General features: G+C 42.3%; 1 protein-coding gene across 1 annotated transcript; it reads right to left on the bottom strand.

Moving 5' to 3' along the window:
- Window positions 1-10949: 10949 nt before the first annotated feature.
- LOC110500434 (leukotriene B4 receptor 1-like) lies at window positions 10950-19994 on the bottom strand. Its single transcript, XM_021577811.2, has 4 exons — window positions 19769-19994; window positions 12836-13402; window positions 12179-12449; window positions 10950-12048 (listed from the first exon to the last, which is right to left on the bottom strand). The coding sequence occupies exons 2-4, from the start codon at window positions 13339-13341 to the stop codon at window positions 11659-11661; spliced, it is 1167 nt and encodes a 388-aa protein (XP_021433486.1). The 5' UTR covers window positions 13342-13402; window positions 19769-19994; the 3' UTR covers window positions 10950-11658.
- Window positions 19995-20356: the final 362 nt, after the last annotated feature.

Raw genomic sequence — 20356 nt, 5'->3', positions numbered from 1 at the left:
AGAAGACCCTAAAAATTGTCAGACTCCAGCCACACTAGTCATAGACGGTTCTCTCTGCTACCGCATGGCAAGCGGTACCGGTGCGCCAAGTCTAGGTCCAAGAGGCTTCTAAACAGCTTCTACCCCCAAGCCATAAGACTCCTGAACATCTAATCAAATGGCTGCACAGACAATTTGCATTACCCCCCCCACCCCCCTCTTCTACACTGCTGCTGCTCTCTGTTTATTATCTATGCATAGTCACTTTAATAACTCTACCTACATGTACATATTACCTCAATTACATCGACTAACTGGTTCCCCCGAAAATGTACCCTGAGCATAACCTTCTATTGTTATTTTACTGCTGCTCTTTAATTATTTTCTTTTTTGGCAGTATTTTATTAAGGGCTTGTAAGTAAGCATTTCACTGTTAGGTCTACTGTTGTAGGAATTAAATTCCTCTATGTTTTAACACCCAATTAAAATTAAACACTTTGTCAATTCATAAGGATGTGTATGACCCTTATTAGTATAAAAATGGACAGAGCCCAGTCTTAAAGTCAAACAGCAGCCGTTATTCACGAGAGTACTGCTCCTTACACATTTTACCACAGGTTAGAAACTGAAAATGACGTCAGCGTTTTCTAAATGTTCCGTCTCTTCTTGACACTGGTAGAAAGGCTCTATAGTTCTCAAGCCTTCCCACCTCGCCTAGAGCCAAGGTCAGCCAGTGTAGATAAGCATTCTACCCAGTCTGGCGATATAGTTCATTCATTTCTACCAAGGAACAGACAGTCATTGTTCTAATTCTTGATTATATTTACACACATTATATTCAATACTAAGATTAAAAAGAAAAGTCATACATATACAGTAACATAATAGTATTCTGATTAGTACATATACAGTAACATAATAGTATTCTGATTAGTCAGTCCTGATTGAAATGTATACATAATTAGTCATCATTGATAAAAATTCCTATAACATCTACACATGTTATATTCGGCGCATGTGACAAATAAACATTTATTTGATGTGTCCGTAAGGTACTGAAGTAATACTGTAAAAAATGTTGCAAAATAAATTAACTCTTTGTCCTGAATACAAAGCGTTATGTTTGGGGAAAATCCAACACACATCACTGAGTACAAGCTCTTCATGTTTTCAAACATGCATCATGTTATGGTTATGCTTGTCATTGGCAAGACTAGGGAGTTAAAAATAATACTTATGGACAGTTAAGCACAGTTAATTAAACTAAGGGCAACCATGGCATCCGTAACAGACAGGGAGAAGCGTCCATCCATGTATACAGGTAAAATAGTCTAGCTTGCTACATTTTCAGATATTATACATTTCTAATTTTGTCAGAAAGTCATTTTCATTTCAAGTTAAAGTGTACTATTAGCTAGCTAGCTAGCTAATGTTAGCTGGCTGGCTCGCTAGCTAAAATTATGTGTACGATCTGTGTAGTAATATTATTCATATTTCAGAGCCATTTGCATTCCAAGTTATAGCCTAATGTTGGCTAGTGTCATGTCTTTGGCATCATTAAAATGAAGACTTATTTTATCAAATCAATTCTCTGTAATTATTATTACGTGATATAACTTTCAGATATTTGAATATCTGATCAATTAGTATTCTAATTAATGATTTATTCTTTACCTAACGTTAGTCTTGTTCCAAACTTCGTCAAATGTTGGTTATCTGCACGAACCCAGTCTTCACTATGAATCATCCATACATCAATTGTCTCAATCATGTATTTATTAACTAACTAAATAATCACATAAATGCACATATAAACAAAGTAGATATGGTTACAAGGAAATAATAGGGGATGTACCCTAGTGGGCTAAATCGGAATGGCGGCTTGGTAGACAAAGGGACTGAGAAGGGCGCGAAAGACAAAAATACACTACACCGTTGATAATTGTAACAATTGAAATGCTAATCCTTCGCACATGAACGCTCACTTATTCGAGAATAATTGCAATCAATATATATATATATTTATGCTCAGTGTGTCGTGGTCTCTATTGGAATCGTCCTTCTTTCTGTTGGAAGTTCATCAGCCTATCTTTCGTGGTTAGAACGGGTACTTCAGAGTCCCATTTAGAAATATTCTTATAGAATAGATGTTTTGGCGGTTGTCGGTCCTCGCATTCACAGGTACATCATTTCTAGCTGCAGACTAGTAATTAGTATCAAAGACTAGCTCTTTTTCTGTCGGATCAATAGTCTCAGAGTTTAACCACGTGGTATGGTTAAAAGATTCAGCAACCTACTCAAACCTTAGCTCCCTCTGTGATGAGGTACTGGTCTCTACTCAAACCTTAGCCCTCTCGTGGTAATAGAGGTAAGCTGGTCCGAAGGGAATTCCTCCAGGTGAGGGTTATATTCGTAACAGTAGAAAGGGGCTGTCCCATGACGCCCATTAATTAGTTAAACTTTTAAGGGAATTGGATTCTCTTTCATTAAACAGTTTAAAATCAGATTACATCATTTCACAAAAGTTTAATCTTTCCTCATTCATTTTATACAACAATTAGATGCAAGCCTCCCAATGGAGACTCTTGTATAAACAGAGTTATGGTAATGTGGCTGTATTGTCTGTCTTTATACTCACAGACATCATTCAAACCGTTTTAGAAACTGCAGAGTGTTTTCTATCCAAATCTACTAATAATATGCATATCCTAGCATCTGGGCCTGAGTAGCAGGCAGTTTACTCTGGGCACGCTTTTCATCCGGACGTGAAAATACTGAAAATACTGCCCCCTACCGCAAAGAAGTTAAGCCATTTTGCCACAACTTTGGAAGTATGCTTGAGGTCATTGTCCATTTGGAAGACCCATTTGCGACCAAGCTTTTTAACTTCCTGTCTTGAGATGTTGCTTCAATGTATCCACATAATTTTCCAACCTCATGATGCTATCTATTTTGTGAAGTGCACCACTCCCTGCTGCAGCAAAGCACCCCCACAACATGATGCTGCCACCCTCGTGCTTCATGGTTGGGATGGTGTTCGTCGGCTTGCAAGCCTCACCCTTTTCCCTCCAAACATATCGATGGTCATTATGGCCAAACAGTTCTATTTTTGTTTCATCAGACTAAAAGTACGATCTTTGTCCCCATGTGCAGTTGCAAACCTTCATCTGGCTTTTTTTATGGCGGTTTTGGAGCAGTGGCTTCTTCCTTGCTGAGCGGCCTTTCAGCTTATGCCGATATAGGACTTGTTTTACTGTGGATATAGATACTTTTGTACCTGTTTCCTCCAGCTTCTTCACAAGGCCCTTTGCTGTTGTTCTGGGATTGATTTGCACTTTTCGCACCAAAGTATGTTCATCTCTAGGAGACAGAATGCCTCTCCTACCTGAGCGGTATGATGGCTGCGTGGTCCCATGGTGTTTATACTTGCATACTATTGTTTGTACAAATGAACGTGGTACCTTCAGGCATTTGGAAATTGCTCCCACGGATGAATCAGACTTCTTTTCTGAGGTCTTGGCTGATTTCTTTTGATTTTCCCATGATGTCAAACAAAGAGGCGCTGGTACACCTTCAATTTAATCAAATGATGTGAATTAGCCTATCAGAAGCTTCTAAAGCCATAACATAATTTTCTGGAATTTTCCAAGTCATTTAAAGGCACAGTCAACTCAGTGTATGTACATTTCTGGCCCACTGGAATTGTGATACAGTGAATTATAAGTGAAATAATCTGTCTGTAAACAATTATTGGAAGAATTACTTGTGTCATGCGCAAAGTAGATGTCCTAACCGACTTGCCAAAACCATAGTTTGTTAACAAGAAAAATGTGTAGAGTGGTTGAAAATCAAGTTTTAATAACTCCAACCTAAGTGTTTGTAAACTTCCGACTTCAACTGTATATCAAACAAACCAACCATTGAAAATTGTTAAAAGTAGTCCTTGTGCATAGTTTGTTTCACTTTGAAATCATTGGATTTTGTTTGACATAAGATTTTTCACTTTAAAATGTATCGTCAGCATCACTCTGTGATCATGGACTTGCCCTACAGCTAGGCTCAGTCCCACATCTTGTTAGCACTTATTTGGCTAAATTATTAACCATAGTTTCCTCTTTTGATACAGCCACAGCAGTCTTAAAATGGACTGTTACCTTGAATGCAACACTAAGATGTAAAAAAAAATGTAAACTCCAACTCCAGTTCTTCTCAGGAGACAGGTCAGTGTGTGTAGAGAGAACACATTTGACCAGGTGGAGTCAGGAGTCTTCTTCATCGCCCTGGACCACTACACCAACGAGGCAGAGGACCTCAAGTTTGGACCAGTGAGTCACCAACTCATCTTATGCCTTACATAACTTGGCACATACGTATCGCTCCACCTTCCACAAACTACGTTATCATACTCCTCAGAAAATTCCAATAGAGTACACAAAGATTTTAAGTTGGGATTCCGACTCCATACTAAATCAAATTCTATCTCCTTCATTGATCTGCCCTCTTTATAAATCAAATCAAAATCAAATCAAATTTATTTATATAGCCCTTCGTACATCAGTTGATATCTCAAAGTGCTGTACAGAAACCCAGCCTAAAACCCCAAACAGCAAGCAATGCAGGTGTATAGACTTTGCTGATGCCCAACCTTAAAAACCTGGAGAGCTTCACTGGTTCTGAGGGAAGTGATGTGGCCACAAACAGTGCCTGGGACACCTTCCAGCAATTCCACTGTCTAGAGGTATGCAATGACTGACAAAACAGGAGGGAAACTGATGATGCACTACCCAATTTTGAAATTGTGGGGCATGCCCCACAGTTCGGGAACCACTAGTCTAGAGAACAGCCAGAGGCTGATCAAGGCATCTGCCATAACTTCATCTTTAGTGTGTCAGCTCTGCTGAACCTGGGAGCTAAAAATATGGTACCGCACTCCCAATAGTCATGTATGCTTAAACATACGTGTATGCTCATTTATGTGTTTCTTCAATTGGCAATTAGCAGTTGAAACAATAACAAAGCGTTTCATATAAAGCTGAGGGATGGGGCTGGAGAAATGTAACCACTATCAAATTTATAGACAGTGCTATGGATGCAAGGTCTAAGCATTCGCCTCCTAAAACGCCATTGGAGAAGACGACCCAAGGTTCCTCGCCTCAGACCTCCTCCAATGGGTTTTAAGAATGATGCGAGTAGAGAGGAAGTGAGGAGTTGAGCAGAGATTAATTGGGACAGTGCTCATGTCATTGTTTTAAGGTGGAATCTTATGTTGAATGAAACATGAATGGTACCAGATTATACCCTTTGTTTCTTCATATAATTCAAAATCCCCCATGTGCTGTGTGTGTCCTTGGGCAAAACACCCTAAATATTGTCTCTGCCTGCAATCAGTGAACTCGTTTTATGGTGTTTGCTAGAGCTGACTGTCTGCTTTTTCGTTTTGCTGGCTTTTGTGTGGGCAGAACTGATAAACCAGCTAACTTTAGCAAATAGATTCCAGAACTCATATGGCAGGCAAAAACCTGAGAAAAAATCCAACCAGGAAGTGGGAAATCTGAGGTTTGTAGTTTTTCAAGTCATTGCCTATCGAATATACAGTGTCTATGGGGTCATATTGCACTTCCCAAGGCTTCCACTAGATGCCAACAGTCTTTAGAACCTTGTTTGAGGCTTCTACTGTGAAGGAGGGGGAAATGAGAGCTGATTGAGTAAGGGCTCTGCCAGAGTGGCATGAGCATCATGCATCAGCATGAGCTGATCACGCACGCACACGTGAGAGCCGACCTCCGTTCCAATGCATTTCTGAAGACAAAGGAATTCTCCGGTTGAAACATTATTGAAGATTTACGTTAAAAACATCCTAAAGATTGATTCTATACATCATTTGACATGTTTCTACGGACTGTAATGGAACTTTTTGACTTTTCGTCTGGACCTAGTGGATTACTGGGCTAAACACGTGAACAAAAAGGAGGTATTTGGACATAAATTATGGACTTTATCGAACAAAACAAACATTTATTGTGGAACTGGGATTCCTGGGAGTGCATTCTGATGAAGATCAAAGGTAAGTGAATATTTATAATGCTATTTCTGACTTCTGTCCACAACATGGCGGATCTCTGTATGGCTTGTTTTTGTGTCTGAGCGTTGTACTCAGATTATTGCATGTGTGCTTTTTCCGTAAAGTTTTTTTGAAATCTGACACAGCGGTTGTATTAAGGAGAAGTGGATCTAAAATTCCATACATAACACTTGTATCTTTTAGCAATGTTTATTATAAGTATTTTTATATGGTTCTCTGCAAAATCACCGGATGTTTTGGAACTACTGAACATAACGCGCCAATGTAAACTATGATTTTTGGATATAAATATGAACTTTATCAAACAAAACATGCATGTATTGTGTAACACAAAGTCCTATGAGTGTCATCTGATGAAGATCATCAAAGGTTAGTGATTACTTCTCTCTCTATTTCTGCTTTTTGTGACCCCTCTCTTTGACTGGAAAAATGGCTGTGTTTTTCTGTGACTAGGTGCTGACCTGTCAATCGTTTGGTGTGCTTTCGTCGTGAAGCCTTTTTGAAATTGGACACTGTGGCTGGATTTACAACAAGTTTATCTTTAAAATGGTGTAAAATAATTGTATGTTTGAGGAATTTTAATTATGAGATTTCTGTTGTTTTGAATTTGGCACCCTGCAATTTCACTGGCTGTTGTCGAGGTGGGACGCTACCATCCCACTTGTGCCAGAGAGGTTAAGGACAACAAAGTCAAGGAATTGGAGTAGCTATCACAAAGCCCTGACCTCAATCCTATAGAAAATGTGTGGGCAGAACTGAAAAAATATGTGCGAACATGGAAGCCTTACAAACCTGACTCAGTTACACCAGCTCTTTCAGGAGGAATGGGCCAAAATGCACCCAACTTATTGTGGGAAGTTTGTGGAAGGCTACCTGAAACGTTTGACCCAAGTTAAACAATTTAAAGAAAATGCTACCAAATACTAATTGAGTGTATGTAAACTTCTGATCCACTGGGAATGTGATGAAAGAAATAAAATCAGAAATAAATCACTCTCTCTACTATTATTCTGACGTTTCACATTCTTAAAATAAAGTGGTGATCCTTTCTGACCTAAGACTGGGAATTTTTACTAGGATTAAATGTCAGGAATTGGGAAAAACTGAGTTTAAATGTATTTGGCTAAGGTGTATGTAAACTTCCGACTTCAACTGTACATTTCTAAGTGAAAAATCTGAGTCTCAGCATTTCATGCAATGTTTCATCTTGCATGCGCACCATCTCGTGACAGTTAGGATTTGGAATCGGAATTGACACCATAGACAGCGTGTATGGCATTGTGTGGGCAAGAGGTTTGCTCTTGTCAACGTTGTGAACAGAGTGCCCCATGGTGGCGGTGCGGTGAAGTTATGGTATGGGCAGGCATAAGCTACAGACAACAAACACAATTGCATTTTATCAATGGAAATTTGAATGCACAGAGGTACCATGACGAGATCCTGCGGCCCACTGTCGTGGAATTCATCTGCCGCCATCACCTCGTTTTTCAAAATGATAATGCACGGCCCCATGACGCAAGGATCTGTACACAATTCCTGGAAGCTGAAAATATCTCAGTTCTTCCATCTCCAGTCTGTTGTCCCCATATGCTTCAAGATGGCTACCATTATTCCTGTACCCAAGAAATCAAAGATAACTGAACTAAATGACTACCGCCCCGTAGCACCCACTTCTGTCATCATAAAGTGCTTTGAGAGGCTAGTCAGGGATCATATCACCGCCACCTTACCAGCCACCCAGACCCACTTAATTTTGCATACCGACCCAACAGGTCCACAGATGACGCAATCGCCATTGCACACTGTTCACTGCCCTATGCCATCTGTACAACAATAATACCTATGTAAGAATGCTGTTCATTGACTACAGCTCAGCATTCAGCACCATAGTACCCTCCATGCTCATTATCAAGCTGGAGGCCCTGTGTCTCAACCCCTCCCTGTGCAACCTGGTCCTGGACTTTCTGACGGACCGCTCCCAGGTGGTGAAGGTAGGAAACAACATCTCCACTTTGCTGACCCTCAACGCTGGGGCCCCACCAGGGTGTGTGCTCAGCCCTCTCCTGTACTCCCTGCTCACCCACGACTGTGTGGCCATACACGCCTCCAACTCAATCATCAAGTTTGCCAACGACACTACAGTAGTGGGCTTGATCACCAACAACGACGAGACAGCCTACAGGGAAGAGTTGAGGGCACTCAGAGTGTGGTGTCATGAAAACAACCTCTCACTCAACGTCAACAAAAGGAGATGATCGTTGATTTCAGGAAACAGGAGAGGGAGCACCCCCCTATCCACATTTTAGGGACAGCCGTGGAGAAGGTGGAAAGTTACGTTCCTGGGTGTACACATCACAGACAAACTGAAATAGTCCACCCACACAGACCGTGTGGTGAAGAAGGCGCAACAGCGCCTCTTCAACCTCAGGAGGCTGAAGAAATTTGGCTTATCACCCAAAACCCTGACAAACTTTTACAGATGCACTATCGAGAGCATCGTGTCAGGCTGTATCCTGGTACGGCAACTGCACCGCCCTTAACCGCAAGGCTCTCCAGAGGGTGGTACGGTCTGCACAACGCATCACCGGGGGCAAACTACCTGCCCTCCATGACACCTACAGCAGCCAATGTCATAGGAAGGCCAAAAAGATCATCAAGGACAACAACCACTCGAGCCACTGCCTGTTCACCCTGCTATCATCCAGAAGGCAAGGTCAGTACAGGTGCATCAAAGCTGGGACAGAGAAATTGAGAAACAGCTTCTATCTCAAGGCCATCAGACTGCTAAACAGCAATCACTAACTCAGAGAGTCTGCTGCCTACATTGAGACCCAATCACTGGACACTTTAATAAATGGATCGCTAGTCACTTTAAACAATGCCACTTTAATAATGTCTACATATTTTACATTACTCATATCACATGTATATACTGTATTGAGACCCAATCACTGGACAATTTAATCAAATGGATCACTAGTCACTTTAAATAATGCCACTTTAAATAGTGGTACTTTAATAATGTTTGCGTATCTTACATTACTCATGTCACATGTATATACTGTCTTTTATACCACCTACTGCCCCTTGCCTATGCCGCTCAGCCATCACTCATCCATATACTTATATGTACATATTCTCATTCACCCCTTTAGATTTGTGTGGATTAGGTAGTTGTTTAGGTAATTAGGTAATTGTTAGATTACTTGTTAGATATTACTGCACTGTTGGAACTAGAAGCACAAGCATTTCGCTACACTCGCATTAACATCTGCTAATCATGTGTATGTGACCAATAAAATTTGATCTGCATACTTCTCTAAACTTTGACCTACCAGCACCATCACCCACTATCCCCAAGGCATCTCAACTTACCCCATACCCAGGGTAAGTTGTGCCAAGTGACTACTTTTATTCTGGAAAGGCTATGTTTTCAAAACTGTTATGTTTACATGAATTCTGGTTATTTCCAAGGGTGCAAAACATTTTGAAATATATGCAGATATCTTTGTTAAGAATAATATAGTATTTCCCTTGATGTAGTGATGCTGAATGTAAAGACTTGCTCCACTTACCCCACTCCCCCTTACTATTGACACCCAAAGTACCAAGTCATCTAATGCATTCTGTTTTTGTTTGTTATAGTATGCTATGTTTGTTAAAGTTAGTAACTGTATGTGATGTTTTAGAATCTGTGTGCATCAATAGCTGGCAACTGTTCCACACTGCTTCGCCTGCCCAGATATTTTGCAATAATTAACTATGATGATAATAATGAGATCATCATGCAAATTTGAATTTCCAAACACAGCTCAAGTCATTGGGATAAGTTGAGGCATTTTTTACATTCAGTATCAATCCGTCAAGGTAGTATTAGATAGTATTCTATCTAACAAAGATATCACTATACTTTTCAGGATGTTGTATATCCTTGGAAATAATCATAATCCATGTAAATATTACAGTTTTGAAAACATAGCTTGTATAAAAAAAATGTGTTATTTTGGCACAACTTACCCTGGGTATGTATGGTGTATGTTGAGCCGCAGGAAGTGGCAAGTAAAGCTGCCAAGAAAATTCTGTACTGAATTAAATATCACCACTACCTTTTTAAACCCATGTCTATCTTTATTTTCCAAACACTTATCAACAGAATTACAATCACTTTTTTCTCTTTAAATAATTTAAGCATATTTTAAACACAGGCTAAATGCCTAACAAACACTTCTGTACTTTTTAAACACTTAACATAGGCAAGGCCCTTTTGTTACCTCATATCCCAGTGATAATGTCTTGCATTATGCATGAGAAGAAAACACTTCAATTTGCTCAACTAGCCTTTGACTCAGCCTTTGACTCAGCCTTTGGCTCAGCCTTTGACTCAGCCTTTGACTCAGCCTTTGACTCAGCCTTTGACTCAGCCTTTGACTCAGCCTTTGACTCAGCCTTTGGCTCAGCCTTTGACTCAGCCTTTGACTCAGCCTTTGACTCAGCCTTTGACTCAGCCTTTGACTCAGCCTTTGACTCAGCCTTTGACTCAGCCTTTGGCTCAGCCTTTGACTCAGCCTTTGGCTCAGCCTTTGACTCAGCCTTTGGCTCAGCCTTTGACTCAGCCTTTGACTCAGCCTTTGGCTCAGCCTTTGACTCAGCCTTTGGCTCAGCCTTTGACTCAGCCTTTGACTCAGCCTTTGACTCAGCCTTTGACTCAGCCTTTGACTCAGCCTTTGACTCAGCCTTTGACTCAGCCTTTGACTCAGCCTTTGGCTCAGCCTTTGACTCAGCCTTTGGCTCAGCCTTTGACTCAGCCTTTGACTCAGCCTTTGACTCAGCCTTTGACTCAGCCTTTGGCTCAGCCTTTGACTCAGCCTTTGGCTCAGCCTTTGACTCAGCCTTTGACTCAGCCTTTGACTCAGCCTTTGACTCAGCCTTTGGCTCAGCCTTTGACTCAGCCTTTGACTCAGCCTTTGACTCAGCCTTTGACTCAGCCTTTGACTCAGCCTTTGGCTCAGCCTTTGGCTCAGCCTTTGGCTCAGCCTTTGACTCAGCCTTTGACTCAGCCTTTGACTCAGCCTTTGACTCAGCCTTTGACTCAGCCTTTGACTCAGCCTTTGACTCAGCCTTTGGCTCAGCCTTTGGCTCAGCCTTTGACTCAGCCTTTGGCTCAGCCTTTGGCTCAGCCTTTGGCTCAGCCTTTGACTCAGCCTTTGACTCAGCCTTTGGCTCAGCCTTTGGCTCAGCCTTTGGCTCAGCCTTTGGCTCAGCCTTTGACTCAGCCTTTGGCTCAGCCTTTGGCTCAGCCTTTGGCTCAGCCTTTGACTCAGCCTTTGACTCAGCCTTTGGCTCAGCCTTTGACTCAGCCTTTGACTCAGCCTTTGGCTCAGCCTTTGGCTCAGCCATTGGCTCAGCCATTGGCTCAGCCTTTGACTCGATTTGTCAACAGGTTAAAACTTTAAGGATATTTTACAATATTATTATCCAGAAATTGCATGGAGGCAACCACAAACACTAGATATAAAGCACAAATTGTATCAAAGATCTGCGAAATACATTAAATACGGTTAACCTATGACTAGTACAGTAGGCCACAAAAAGTAACACTACTCCAACTGATCATTGGAGGTCAAAGTCTTGAGCTCCGGCTTGGACTTAACCTTGACCTCAACTTCCTGCAGCTCCGTCACACTATTCCTATCCCCCTCCTTCCCCTTCCCCGACCGCCCCAGCTTGAGTGACAGCGGGGCCGAGGAACCACTCCGGCTGGACTTTGTGCTGCGGGTAAAGGAGGCAGAGGTCCCTCCCTCAATGTTGGTGCCCTCGAAGAGCTTGGCCATGAAGCTGAGGCCGGCCTGGCGGATGTGGGAGCTGCCAGCGAACACATACAGCACAGGGTTCACGCTGCTGCTCAGGAAAGCGAGCGCTGTGACGTTGGGACGGGCCACCGCGGCTGCTTTAAACAGAGTGTCATTATCACCAAGTAGACCAATCACCTGAGAGAGAGACAAAGAGTTGAGAGGTAGATACAAGAGAGACAGATAGGGCGTATACCTGTATGACACACAACAAATGAACTGCTTAATAATGTGCAGTACCTAGAAATATATTGTCAAACTCTCATACCTGTAAGATGTTGACCACGTGGTAGGGCAGCCAGAAGAGAGCGAAGGTGCCGATGATGAGGAGGATGAGACGGTTTCCCCGTCCCTTGTGCTGGAACATGGCCCTGCGTAGTCCACAGATGACGGAGGTGTAGCAGACGATGATGAAAGTGAAGGGGAGGAAGAAGCCCAGGACGGTCTCAAACAGGTACTGGAACACCTGGTGACCCACACTTTTCCAGTGGTACGACATGCAGACGGTCACGGAGCTGTTCATGTGCAGCTTCAGGTTACTAGGTAGGTAGGTATGTAGGTAGGTAAGTAGAGAGCGAGAGTGAGAGACATTTTACAACATGAAGGAGACATGATGGGTCTCATGGATGTTCCCCAGGACCACAGTGTGTGACTTGAGGAATGCATAAGAAAAAAAAGAGAGAGAGAGTTTGTTTGATTGAGACAATGGGAGTGTTCCAGGTTGTCTTTATTGCAGCCATACTCCGCAGGTTATTAGAGAAGTGTTTAAGAGCTCAAGAACTACACAAAAAACAGCCTGTGATGCAAACAAAAATCTTCAGATTAGTATTGAAGAATACGCTTTTTTGTTAGTGAGAGTGCATTTTAAAATTTCCTCTCTCTCATGCCTCTCTCACACACACACAACCCATACAAACAGCCTTACCTGCGATAGAAGGCCATGGGCAGTGCCAAGACGAAAGCCAGCACCCAGATCCCCAGTAGAACAGCCATCAGGGTTTTCTTGGTCCTCATCCTCTGGGCCAAGAATGGCCTTGCCACGGCCAGCCAGCGATCCAAGCTCATCAGGCTGATCAGGTAGATGGACACGTTCATGTTGACACAGCACAGGTAGTGTACCATTTTACAGGCCACCGCCCCGAACTCCCAGCCTCGCCCGCCTGCCAGGAAGCGCAGGAAAAGCGGGGAGCTTAGCAACACCAACGCGTCGGCCACAGCGAGGTTTAAGACGAGCAGGCAGGTAACTGACCGATGCCTCACACGGCACAGCACCGACCACACAACAAAGAGGTTACCGGGGAAACCGAAGACGAATGCTAGGACCAGGATGGAGATGCCGATCTGGTTTGACTGGTGAGAAAGGGGAGGAGGCGAGAGGAGAGGTGGAGGGGAGCTGGGGGGGGCAGCGGAGATGGAGAGGTCTGACGCCATTTAGGGAGGGAATTGAAGAATCTTTGGTTTGTAAGAACTTTGGGATTCGCAGTCCTCACTACTGTTGAATAGAATGACCAGAGAAATAAGAATTAGAACACATGGTATGAAATATAGCTCTATGAATAGAAGAGAGAGACACAGAATGAGAGGACAACAATGGATATTACACAATTCCTGAAGAGAGAATCGAATCAAATATGTCCATAAAGCCCTTTTTCATCCACATACAGTTGTCACAAAGTGCTTTTTGGTTACCCAGCCTAGACCACAAAGAGCAAACTGAAGCTCTGCTTTTGCGTACTGGCATAGTTCAGTAGAGGCGCTTGCAGAAGTTGTACCCATGGGGAAAACATTTTGTAGCCTAGGGTTTGTGGAAAAGGTGGCCTTTATAAACGCAATTCATGCAATTCTACATAATTGTAATCAAAATGACAGGCTACTTTGACACTAACAAAGTAAGAATCTTTTAATTGAACCTTTATTTATTTAATCTGAGATCAATAAAAACTACCTGGTCTTCAATACATCAATAGCCTAGATCTAGGTGTGTGGAGACACATATTGTACAACACCAGGATGGAAATTATAGTCCTAAAAAAGCTTTCCAGTTTCACTCGTTGTGCACGTGGTAAAATGTCTCTTGTTTTACTTGGTAAACAATGCTGTTTGCTCAATAGGCCTATTTGGAAGTTGACAACTTGGTAGCCTACAGACAGAATAGTCTTCTCTTTTCAACAGAATCCATTTGCTTTCCAACCTGTATTTTTGACGAGATTGTATCTGAAATATCGGTAAAGGCCTGCATGACTGACAGATTTTCCGTGTGTTCCCGACTGTAAAACTGTTTTGGCTGCATGACTGACAGATTTGCTGCAGGTTCCCGACTGTAGGCATGCCTGGTGATTGCCCAGCTAGCAATGAGGAATTGGCCCAGAAGCAGCCGGCACGAGTCTCGACCTAGCATCTGTAATGCTTATCAATTGCCCTGCACAAAGTATCAAACTACTACAGGACTTAAATAATTTTATTTAAATGTTAATTGTATTTTTTTTATCACAGAAACAAGTACAAAAAATATGGAAAAATAAATAATTAAATGTTAGTTATATAAAGCAGCCCGTGTAATCATCTGCCAGGGAGTAGCCCCAATCGGCCCGAGCCCCAAGTAATACATTTGGGCCAGATAACTCACACCGGAATCGGCCCGAGCTCAACCCCCACACCCTAGGCATAAGTAATACTACCACATGACATAGGCCGAGTCTGACACTCAGCGGAGTGCCCCTGCTCCCAGCCGAAATCGGCCCAGATCCACTGTGCTAGCTGGGTGGGCTACACACAAGCCACAGCTAGGCAATTTTGTTAAATAAACCATTAATCATCTGTGGCCAATTTATAGGCCTACTCCTGGTGTAGTTGTCAGAATTATTTCAATTATTTCTGAACTGATAGCAGTAATTCTTTAATTTTGACAAATGTATTTCAATTTCTCAGGGGTGCAGTGTGTCACGAACCGGCTCAAAGCCCGTAACAAAGGGAGACAACGTGGAGATAGGGAGTAACAAAATATATATTTATTAACTAAAGCAACTAAGGAAAATATACAATGGTGTGTGTAATCAGTAATCAGTAGTGTAAGCGAGTGTTTTGCATGCATGAACGTGATAAAGCAGGGTGTTGAAAGGTGCCAAAGCAAGGAAACAAAAAGGCCACCAAGAACCACAACACAATCTATAAAGGTGTCTGCATGGAGAGAGTCTCTTCCATGAATGTGGAAGAGGTCTATTTATCTTGGGACACCTGGCCCAGGTGTTTCCCATGTAGCTGATGACCCTCCCAACTCCACCCACTGGCATCCTAATAAGGAAACAAGAACAAAGACAGAATACGGCAGACAGAGTGGGAGGGTCGTCACATTCCCCCCCATAAAACCAGGGACCAACAAGGACCCCGGAACAACATACCAATCTCCTGCAGTCCCAAATTGACACAGCCTCCTGCAGTCCCAAATTGACACAGCCTCCTGCAGTCCCAAATTGACACAGCCTCCTGCAGTCCCAAATTGATGAGGGGTTATGTGTTCACACCTCCACCAACCAACCTCCTCCGACCTCAGCAACCTTTGCGCATAGGAAGCAATATTTAAGAGGAAAGAACACAAGACCAGGAGGGAACAGACAGGAAAGATTGACCATTGTTTGGGGTTGTCATGTTCTGTCACGTAAATATTCAGGAACATGGCACAAAAGACCACAACAGCTACAAACTCCAACGAAAAGAACATCAGGGTCCTTCTTAATTTTTACAACTCCCAACGATTCATAGTCACTGCCAACGATTCATAGTCACTGCCAACGATTCATAGTCACTGCCAACGATTCATAGTCACTGCCAACGATTCATAGTCACTGCCAACGATTCATAGTCACTTCCAACGATTCATAGTCACTTCCAACGATTCATAGTCACTAATTTCAATCATTTAACCTTGTAGTGTTCAGCGATCTTCAACAGCTGTTCTTTAGTACATAATTCCAACAGTTCCTCTGATGGAAAGCGAATGAACTTGTCTACATGAGACACCATAGTCATAAGTAAATAATCTTGCTCAACCCCTCTGCTGAGCACATCAGACCACAACCAGAGAAATGACAATCACCCTGAGCACCACAGAAGAGAGATGACATATGGAGCTTCCCCAAAACCTACAATGACTCAACCCTAGTCTTCGTGCAGATTTGCGGTGGGTATTTACGCACTGTAGCCTGCTGGCAAGGAAATAGAACTCCCCAGCATGCTGGCAAATTCCACCAAGCCATTAATGTGCCCCCGAGACAACTGCTCAGTCCACAGACACCACACAAAAATAACACTTAACCATGCCCAACATGTCCAAAATTGAAACACGTCGCTAAGCCTATCAGGGGAAAAAGGCTATAGCTCCGGGTAGCAAGTTCCACTACCCTACACAAATCTCCTACGAGGTACACAGCCGAGTTTCCAGGCTAGGCAAGGCCTGGAAATTAACCATTGTCTCTCTCCAACACAGCACACAAACCAAACAACAAAGGCAACCAATACTGGTACCTCCACGGTCTCCCAAACCAATAGTTCAAAAATCCCAGATGAGCCCCCACTTGTCACGAACCGGCTCAAAGCCCTAACAAAGGGAGACAACGTGGAGATAGGGAGTAACAATATATATTTATTAACTAAAGCAATTAAGGAAAATATACAATGGTGTGTGTAATCAGTAGTGTAAGCGAGTGTTTTGCATGCATGAATGTGATAAAGCAAACAAACAAAAGGCCACCAAGAACCACAACACAATCTATAAAGGTGTCTGCATGGAGAGAGTCTCTTCCATGAATGTGGAAGAGGTCTATTTATCTTGGGACACACCTGGCCCAGGTGTTTCCCATGTAGCTGACGACCCTCCCAACTCCGCCCACCGGCATTCTAATAAGGAAACAAGAACAAAGACAGAATACGGCAGACAGAGTGGGAGGGTCGTCACAAGTGGCACCTCCAGAAGCCTTCGCGTGCCTATGATTCTATAAGGAAATGAATGACAAAAGTGCAAAGCTGGAGAGATGAGTTGCAGGCTCATGTTTATCAGAGTGGGGAGAGAGCGATCATAGAAAGTGAATCGCATTGTAGTTTTGTTAAATAAAAGTCAAATAAAAGAAAGAAAAACTGTGCGAGATACAGGCGAGCTACTCTCTCTCCCGACGGCAATGGTTACGCGTTGTTCTGTATAGGCTGCAATATTGAGCAAATGAAAAACCCGTTCCAGCCCAACAAGAATCAATTATCAGGCACGTTTTCACGTGACATTTTTTTAGGGGGCAGCCAGGAAACTGCCATAGGAGTCCATTTGAATAAGCCACATTTTTGCATTGCAAACAGTGGAAATCAGGGCTGCAACTTTGGTTTTATGTGGTGGGGACATAATAATGCAAAAAAATACATATCTTTTTTTAGGGGGAAGATCAGCTTTAATATTGCAGATAGATTGTGGCTTCCATCAATTTGATTGTCCGCATCATTTCCAATCCCCCATATATTTTTGGGGTAAATATACACAGTTCCAGTAACTTATATATATTTTCCTTTATTCTTTTTCTCTAACCCTACCATCCCTCCCCTACCTGGAGTAAACTAATGAACAACAACACTTAGGCTTCTACTTCCAGCCTATACATACCATATACATTTTACGGACACAGTATATTTTACAATAATTATCTTTTGTTTGTTTTTAGTCCCATCCTTCAGCTCCAATCAACCCCTCCCATCTAGCTCTGAACACCATCCAGTTTTGATTTCTATTTGCCACATATTTTTCAACTGTGCTGTGATGTTTTACAAAAGTTCTGAACCTTTCTATTCTCATAGATTCGACATATTGTAAATAAAATGTAAAAAGTTTTTTGCTCAGAATTATTATACTATTGAGCAATTGACTATGACTTTTTAAAATCACCCAGCAGTGCTATTTTCAGCAGGGGACATAACTTGGCAGCGGTCTGGGGGCCCTCCCATTTTTGGGGGCATCTAAAGCACATTTCCTGCATAATCTAATATGACCCCTGGCCCTTCTAGCCATCTCTATGTAGAACAACAAAAAATAAGCAACAATTCCTACGGTCATCAAGCTAGGTAAGTGATTGACTGAACTAGATCCATGATATTTCAATAATCAATATTTTGCTCCTCCTTTAACCAACAGCCTAACAAATGAACAACTCTCACAAACAAAGTACAAAGACAACTTTTGATTGTCTTTAAGACCGACATCTTCTATAACAAATTTCAGCCAGACCGCCCACCCAACCCGAGCCGCCTACACTCACGACACCAACAGTCTAGTCAATAACTCAGTTCTCTCCCTAACACAACTTCCTTCACATCTTTTTTTTTTTTTAAATGTCTCACGGGAAAGGTTTGGAAAACAAAAGCTGAATGAAAACACACATACACCTACACATTAAGACACAGAAACAGTGTACCCTCCATATAATTCATAATCATAGGCCTAATAGTACTGTAGAGCTCTTTTCACTTGTACACAATATAGCTAGGTCACCCCGTCCTGCCCCTAGGGGTCCACAGCCCTGTAGCGCCCCAACCCAACACACCCCAATCAGCTTTAGGATCTTAGTGAAACATTCATTATTGTTTTCAGAGGTCTGTTAGTCCAAGGCCAGAGTGACAACAGTACAGCAGACCCCCAAGGCCAGGACTGAGCAGCCCAGCAGCTAGGGATTGCCTAAATCTCCTCTGATGTGGACATGTTTTCAAAACCAACTCCTTTTGTCATACAGTGTTTCATATAAGGCATCCAAACCTTATGAAAGTTGCACAGTATACCCTGAATCGTAAAACAAATCTAGTGATACTGTACATAGCTTGACATTTGTTCCATACATTGTGGAAGGATAACCAACCTTCCAATTAATGGCAATGCATGTATTAGCCAGTATAAATGCTAGGTTACACAGTTTTGTCTGATAAGTCTCCAGTATCAACATTACCAAGCAAACAAAAACAGGGAGAAGGAAGAATCTGTAGACTTGCTGAGATAAAAGAACATACTATTTGCCAGAATTCAGTCAGCCTTCACAAGACCATAACATATGCAAATATGTCTCCTTTCGTGTTTTACACCTCCAGCAGAATAATACAATTTCTGAGTGCATGATATTCAGTTTCACTGGCATATAGTACGTTCTATGGATGGTCTTAAACTACAGTCATTTATCGGTTGAGATTATATGAACATGACTGGGCATTCTAACAGATCTGTATTCTCTCATCATTACCAGTGGCGTCTCCCAGATCTTCCTAAAATGTTTGTTTTGTGTCATCGGGAGAAGCCTCAATCATCCCTTGATACAGTTTGGAAATCAACGTTGGAAGTTTGTCAGACTGCCTAAAAATAGCATCTGGCTTGTCCAGTGTTTACTGTTTTATATCACATTCCAATGATAAAACTGTCACTTGTCCCCCGTGAAAGTTGCACCCCTAATGGAAATGATTTTTCATGCCATGAGAGTTACCGGATCCTGGCAAATGGGTTCCGGAATTAAACAGTCCCAAATTGAGAGGTTCCGGATCCTGTTCCGGCAAGATCTGGCTCCAAATAAGCACTGGACAAAAGGTCAGAGGGACTTGTTTACAGCTAGTTCCCTGTGGCTGTATTTCCAATAAGCACTGAAAAGTACAGGATCTTTGCATGCCTATCTTCAACACATCAACCCATACAGTCATACACGCACATGGACATCACATTGTCACAAACAAGGGAAAATAAAACACACCTCCCCTCCAAAACCGTTTCATTCTGGACACTATACACAATGTTTGTATCAACAAATATAAAAAAAATGTATATTGGCTTTTACACTAACACATCGCTGACCTTTATGAGCTGGTTCACTTGTGGAGTTATCTTCTCAGAGCAAATCCACAGGAAGTGCTTTTGTTGGCTATTTTGTAAATGTTTGATCTGTCCGTCCACTTGCCTCCACGTCTCAGTCTTCCTTCTCTCCTCTCTTTACTCACTCTTGTACTCCTTCTGCCATTATTGCGCCATGTTCTTGAACGCAAGCGAGGGGAAGCACTGGGGATATGATATCACAACAAATAAGGAAGGAAGTCTGTGCTCAGCCCATTTGACCCTGTTCAAAAGGGATTGAAATCCTTCTGTTCCAACCTGGTCATTTATGTTGACCAATCCTATTGCATTAAGCATATGCAATAACGTAACGTGTCATACACACGTCATACTGTAAAATATCCAGCCGTCTTTGTAGTCTGTTGTCTTTCTTACTCACCTGCTTGCTCTCTTCACTTCCCTGTCACCATCCCACCGGGCACACAATGGGTGAATCGACATTTGTTCCCATGTCATTTCAATTCAATTACATTGAAACAACATGAAATAGACGCTGAACTGATGTCTGTGCACAGTGGGATATTTCAAGTTGGTGGGAATTTAGAAGAATGT

Source organism: Oncorhynchus mykiss, chromosome 21, assembly GCF_013265735.2.
Source record: "Oncorhynchus mykiss isolate Arlee chromosome 21, USDA_OmykA_1.1, whole genome shotgun sequence".
Classification (NCBI taxonomy): domain Eukaryota; kingdom Metazoa; phylum Chordata; class Actinopteri; order Salmoniformes; family Salmonidae; genus Oncorhynchus; species Oncorhynchus mykiss.
Note: the sequence above shows the minus strand (reverse complement) of the source record. Positions and strands in the feature narration are given on the sequence as shown.

Bases quoted from the DNA above. Each gene is read 5' to 3' on its own strand.
- LOC110500434 (XM_021577811.2), bottom strand. From the start codon at position 13,341: ATGGCGTCAGACCTCTCCATCTCCGCTGCCCCCCCCAGCTCCCCTCCA. The intron at 12,450-12,835 runs GTAAGGCTGTTT...CTACCTACCTAG, and splicing joins CCCATGGCCTTCTATCGCAG to TAACCTGAAGCTGCACATGA. The intron at 12,049-12,178 runs GTATGAGAGTTT...TCTCTCTCTCAG, and splicing joins ACGTGGTCAACATCTTACAG to GTGATTGGTCTACTTGGTGA.